Genomic DNA, 6,223 nt, shown 5'->3' on the forward strand with positions numbered 1-6,223 from the left:
GGCTCCGTCGTCGTTCCCAGGAACGTTGTCGTTCTCAGGACCTGCGACTCAGTCGTCGTTCCCAGGAATGCCGTCGTTCCCAGGAACGCCGTCGTTCTCAGGACCTGCGGCTCCGTCGTCGTTCCCGGGAACGCCGCCGTTTCGGAATCCGCTCATTTACACCTAAACTGGTTCCAACGAGCTGCATGAATTCATCCCGAAGCGGCAGCCACACAGCCAGCAGTCGGTTCCCAGAGTAATGAGAAAACTGCGGCTGTCTGAGCGTCTCATTGACTCCACCGTTTCACCGATAGGATCATCAATACTGAGCTGAGGGTCGCTGCACATCGCTGCTGCTGAACTGAAGGAGGAAACACGGAACAATTTCCCTCAACGAGGCTGGATTTTCTGCTACACGTTGTTTACTCTGTTCTTCTTAAACTGAACAGAAACGAACAAAGAAGCTTCCTCTGCAGTCAGGAGGGAGCTAGCTAGAATTAGCATGCAGCTAGCATGTCAGGAGGTTACAAAGTTAGCTTAGCGAATGTGAATCTGTGATTTAGAAGAAGGTTTTTTATTAAATCTCTAAAGACATTCCGTAACTTTATTCTGGTTCAGGGGCGGAGCTATAGGGGTGTCTGGGGGGGCGGCTGCCCCCCGAACCGGGCCGGATGGGGGCCCGGGTCTGGAGGTGCCAGGGAGGGAGGAATGGTTTCAAGTCGCTTAAATGTCTGATTATAGACGGAAAAAGTGCGCCCTCACCTGTTGAGAAAGGTGTATTTAATGTTAAAGTCAACAGTTTCAGTTTCGTCCCCCCCAACCCCCTGCAGCTGATGCAGGTAAGGCCCCGGTGATTCGTTAGGGGCCCGGTAATTGGCCCGCCCCCCGGCCCGACGCTGACTTGTTCCGCTAGTGTTGGTAACAGTCAAGTTTTTCAGTTTAGCATTCTGGCTCTGCAGCAGTTTTATATGAATAACGTTGAGTTTAGTTTTACCATTTACAGAACAGAAACAAACAGCAGCTACTAGTTTAGGTCATATGTACAGACTGGGGCTGGGAGTTAACGTGTTGTTTTAATAATTCATTAACTCAATTAAAAGCTGTGTGCATTTATATATAATGTATTCAGTAAGTATCACACCTCAGCACCCACAGGGTGGGCACCGGGGGCCATGGGCCCTCTGCCACCCATCATGCTCAGGCAAACAGAGTCATCTGCTTTAATCAGGACATTTAGGTGAAACCCAATAAAGAAATATGTTTATTAAAAATAATAAACGTTAACTGGAACGCCGTTACCTCGGGTGTGATGCCATGCTGCAGCTCTGCCCAGAAGAAAACCGATAAATTAATGCTTTTATTGGTTTTTAATATGCATTATGTCAACTTTAATAAGTAAATCATTAGTGGAGTCACACTGTACCTGACTGCTCTACTAAAACCTCTAAATCTGTTAATGTGTTCAGTGACCACATGTTGCGATAAGCCCCGCCCCTTCCAGCTTCATTTTAATCCCACTCTGCACAGCGATAACATGTGGATGTTTGTGCATTACAGTAATTAAACAAGCCGTTTTTTATTATTATTTTCCCATCAGGCCTAGAGGCGGCGGCGGCGCTGCCTCTCATTTGACTTCAACACGCTCAGCATGCCATCTGCGAGGCCAAAGCCTTTAATCAGCCTTAAGTCCAGCAGACGGAGCAGCAAAGGTCCTTAAGAGCTTAAAAAGCAGCACAAACGGAAAACTTTCTCACATTCACACTTCAGATGTTTTCACTCGGGATAATTACCGTCTGCGGGACGCTGGTGTCTCTGCTGACTTTAATGGCAATCATTAGTGACGCTGAAGGATGGAGCTACTGCTCTGCAGCATTTATACCGAGTTAGAAAGGATAAAATGACACTAAGCTGCAGTAACTGCTGGAAACAAACAGGAGAACAGCAGCGGTTAGCGGCATCAACCCTTTAATAGATGGAAATGAAGAGAAAATATTTGAAATGTCTTGAAATATCCGCCATCTTGCTTGCGGCATTGTTTACATCTGTCATGAAACAAACAACCAGCTCAGGTTGATGTTTACCTGAGCAGGAGGTCGACCACCTGGGGGCGTGGCCTAACCAGATCACCGCAGTCGCACCTGTCCGCCATTTTCTAATCTACCTCTGACTGTAGATGGAGCTAAAACATCCAACCATGGAAACGTCCATCTGTTATGGATAAACACACCTGTTGACCTCCAGGTGTGTCCCTGCCGGGGACAGAGCCACACAGGTTGACCTTCATTTGACCTTCATTTGACCCGGCTGAGCCCAAAGTTTCACGTTTTTTCGACCAATAAGAGGGAAGAAAACTCTGTCACGAATCAGAGACATGTGAAATCTGGGACAATGTGTCCAGTGTTTGGAGGACAGGTTTCTGCAGACACCGTGTAAGCTGGAAGTGTCCCGTCAGAGGACATCCGAGGACATTTCCCCGCAGACACACCTTGCCTCGGGCTGCTATAATTAGCCGCCTCTCTGGCTGCTCAGCCCGCATATGTTTTGGCTTGTTTGGCTCCGTTGCTGCTCTCACTTCCGCGTTGTCTTGTCACCGTAAAGCAGGAAGCCAGGCAGTAATATACGGGAGTGAATCTGCGGATGTTTACCTCCAGGTATGTCCCTCTCTGCGCTGCTTTTAGCGCTAATGTCGCTGTTAAAGCTCCGCAGCGTTTCAGCGGCAGCTCGGTGAAAGCCTCCCCGGCCAGGAGGAGCTGTTAGGGGGGGCTGTAGCTCCGTGTCAGCGGGCAGCTCCAGCCCGGAGCGGGGCAGCCTGGCTGGGCGCTAATTCTGTCTCTCGGCTCCGAACAGGTGATCCGCGGCTTCCAGACACTCTGTACCCGGATACCAGGTGAAGCGGAGCGGCGGCGGCAGGAGAAGCTACATGGAGGCTAACTGACCGGGCTCGGCTGGAACGGTCTGCGGTACTTTAGCTCCACAATGCCCGCCGGTAAGCGGTGTGTGGCCGTGGGACTGTGGCCGTGGGTGTGCGTGGACACGCTGGGGCAGCGGGGTTCGTGTTTGAGTGTGAAACTGCTGCGTTAATTGAACTAATTACAAAAACGCCACCAGGGTTCAAGGTAAACACTGGAGTGGTGCGTTCACGGACACGCGTCTGTGTCGGATACCTGTTGTCTGGTACTTGACGCAGAGGTAAAGAGAGGGGTTTCCTAAGCCTGGGGTCGGGGTCCCACTCTGGGCCGCGAGAACCTAAAACACGGGTCTTCAGCTGATCACTTTTTTTCTTCTGCTGTCATTGTTAAATAAATTAACTGTGAGGTTTTGGAACCACTGGATTAAATAATATATTGACATGGATGAAAATGTTGATTAATCTGACAATAAATTCTTAATCGGTAAAATAATGCTGGTGTTTTAAACCAAAGTTAAATTTCTGAAGGAAAATCTTTAAATTGGGAGGAAGAAAAGCATGTAAATCTAAGAACACAAAGCTGTCTCTTTAGATTTATTAATTTTAGAAATAAAAAAAAACAACCCAAACTAGGTTTATCTTTTCATTACTTATAAGCTTTTACTTTACTTTTTTCCTTGTACAGTAAATGTTTTTGTTTTGTTTTAGCAGCAAAGTAGTTTGCAAAAAGCAACATTTGTAAAAAAAAAAATCAGGAAAGAACAAAAATTACACAATATAATTAAAATGAAAATTCAGGTAATAAGAAAACTACGGAGGCCTCCAGGGGACATGAGGAATTTTTTTCTTTTGCGTTCCCTCGCAATGATCTACTGATCAGTTCATTGTCATAATTGATACTGTAAGCCATTTTTATGGTAGCCGCCGTACTTTCTGCTTTAATACAAACTTATAAGGTTTTTCCATGGACTATTGAGTTATTATTGCGGATAATCAGTCATCTGATTGGTTTAAAGAGCTGCTTTCAGTCCATCTGAGCCTCAACAGACATAAACATGCAGTAAATGAATCGATTTTCAATCAGTTTTCTGCACCAAAGAGTTAATAATAATAATAAACACGTTTTCACTAAGGCTCTATAAGAGCCATATGAATGAAATAATTGTTGATATGACAGAAGCAGCGGCTTTGACACCTGGTGGTGGGCGTGTCGATGTGGGCGTGACGTCATCAGGAATGAAAGGTGATTGGCTGCTGGCTCTGTGTATGAGGAAGTGGGTGATCGGTGGTCAGTCCTCGCAAAGTTTGGAGCATGATAATAAAAATTGAATAAATCAATAATTGTGACAAAACAAAGAGGTTTGGAGTTGATTGATACACGGACAGATGAGATTCCCAGTTAACCCAGTGCGGCTCTACCACCATCAGTTTGCTGTGTTTAATAATAATAAAACGTGTTTACTATTATAAAACGCTTTGGTACAAAAAACTGAACATCGATTCATTTACTGCATGTTTATGTCTGTTGAGGCTCAGATGGACTGAAAGCAGCTCTTTAAACCGATCAGACACGATCAGATGACTGATTATCCGCGATAATAACTCAATAGTCCATGGAAAAACCTTATAAGTTTGTATTAAAGCAGAAAGTACGGCGGCTACCGTAAAAATGGCTTACAGTATCAATTATGCCGCATGAGCTGATCAGTAGATCATTGCGAGGGAACAAAAAGAAAAAAATTCCTCATGTCCCCTGGAGGCCTCCGTAGAAAACTAAGATGGTGGATTTGTGAAAAAAGGTCATAAAAAATACAAAATGTGAAATAACATTAAAAGGTAGAAGTCGTAAAATAGAATTGTAACATATTACAGAAATTAAATGTTTACAGTAACGACGATTATAAATTAAAGCCATGAAGGTCATAAAATATCCTAAAAATACAGAAAGGTTGAATATAGTTATGGAATAAAATGATGAAGAATAAACCTGGTAATGGCAAAAAGAAACAAAAAATACAAATTATTTCCATTATTTTGGTAGTTATTACAATACTATTACTTTCAGAAGAAAATGATGAAACGAACTCAGTGGAAAAACTGCAGCTCAGGTTTTAAACTTCTGATCGAAGCATTAAATACATATTTATAAATACGCCTGTGATTTGTGACGGATAAATAAAACATCCTATTTGAATGCATCAACTCTTGTTTTATAAAATAAATACATTCACTTAGAAAACAAATCACTTCCTCTCAGAATAAAAACGCCAGTTTTACGTTTAGTCACCAACATTCAGTTCTTGTAAAAGTGTCTAAAAATGATTTTAAGCCTTTTTAAACTTTGATTTCAAACACCAGAACCTGTAGATTATAAAATGTTTGAATTATGGCGTCTTGTATCTGTGTTGCGTTTAAAACCGTCAGGAAATCAGAGCGTCGTCGGGTCAGGAAGCGTGTTGGAGGCTGGATCCGCGCCGCGGGACGCGCTGCTGTCTCCGAGGAAATTTAACAAATGGGTCACTTCAGCAGAGACTTTTCATTTCCTCTTATCCTCTTTAAGAAATTGGGAGGAAGGAAGGAGGAGACGCCATGTTGAGGCTTTCATGCTCGTTTTATCCCGCAGGTTTCTGATTAAAGGGGGGGAAATCATTTCTGGGTCCTTCTGTTGGTTTTTATAAGAGGGAATTTAAAGGGTTTGGATGAAAACGTCCAAGATGGCCGCTCGTCCAGGTGTGGTCAGGTTATTTCAGGGGCTTCTGTTGGATCAGAACCAACGTTCTGAACTGTTTGACGCTCTTTGAGTTTTCTGGGTGTTTCATGCAGCATCAGAGAAGTTGGAGCAGGAATCAAAATATAAAATATAAAATATTAAATCTTCAGTTTTAACTTCTCTGGGCTGAAGATCTTCCAGGTTTTTCCCACATGGAGATGAAAGTTTCTGAAGCAGCTTCGTCGTCCATCGCTGCGGTTTGTCTGTGCGTCAGATTTACTGGCGTACCAGAAACGCAGGACGATAAAGGTTCCGCTCGGATCCTTTTTTTTATATATATATATTTAAAAAAAGCAAATATGTCTATTTTTTTTATTCTTTAAAGTTTCGGCTTCGATCTAAAGTTTCTGTGCATCAATCTGGACTGGACTGGTTCGGTTCTGTGTGACGGTCCGGGTTCCGTGTGACGGATCGGGTTCGGTTCTGAGTGATGGACCGGGTTCTGTTCTGTGTGATGGTTCGGTTCTGAGTGATGGACCGGGTTCTGTTCTGAGTGATGGACCGGGTTCTGTTCTGAGTGATGGTTCGGTTCTGTGTGATGGTCCAGGTTCGGTTCTGAGTGATGG

At 44.0% G+C, this 6,223-nt stretch overlaps 1 protein-coding gene across 1 annotated transcript in view; it reads left to right on the plus strand.

Annotated features, from left to right (window-relative positions):
• The first annotated feature begins 1,994 nt into the window (after window positions 1-1,994).
• Window positions 1,995-6,223, plus strand: part of efr3a (EFR3 homolog A (S. cerevisiae)) — a 61,908-nt gene continuing 57,679 nt past the window's right edge. Inside the window, exons 1-2 of the mRNA XM_008434774.2 lie at window positions 1,995-2,630; window positions 2,827-2,965. Coding sequence (XP_008432996.1) covers window positions 2,956-2,965 — 10 coding nt within the window. The 5' untranslated portion in view covers window positions 1,995-2,630; window positions 2,827-2,955. The remainder of the gene's footprint in view (window positions 2,631-2,826; window positions 2,966-6,223) is intronic.

Source organism: Poecilia reticulata, linkage group LG17 (assembly GCF_000633615.1).
Source record: "Poecilia reticulata strain Guanapo linkage group LG17, Guppy_female_1.0+MT, whole genome shotgun sequence".
Lineage (NCBI taxonomy): Eukaryota > Metazoa > Chordata > Actinopteri > Cyprinodontiformes > Poeciliidae > Poecilia > Poecilia reticulata.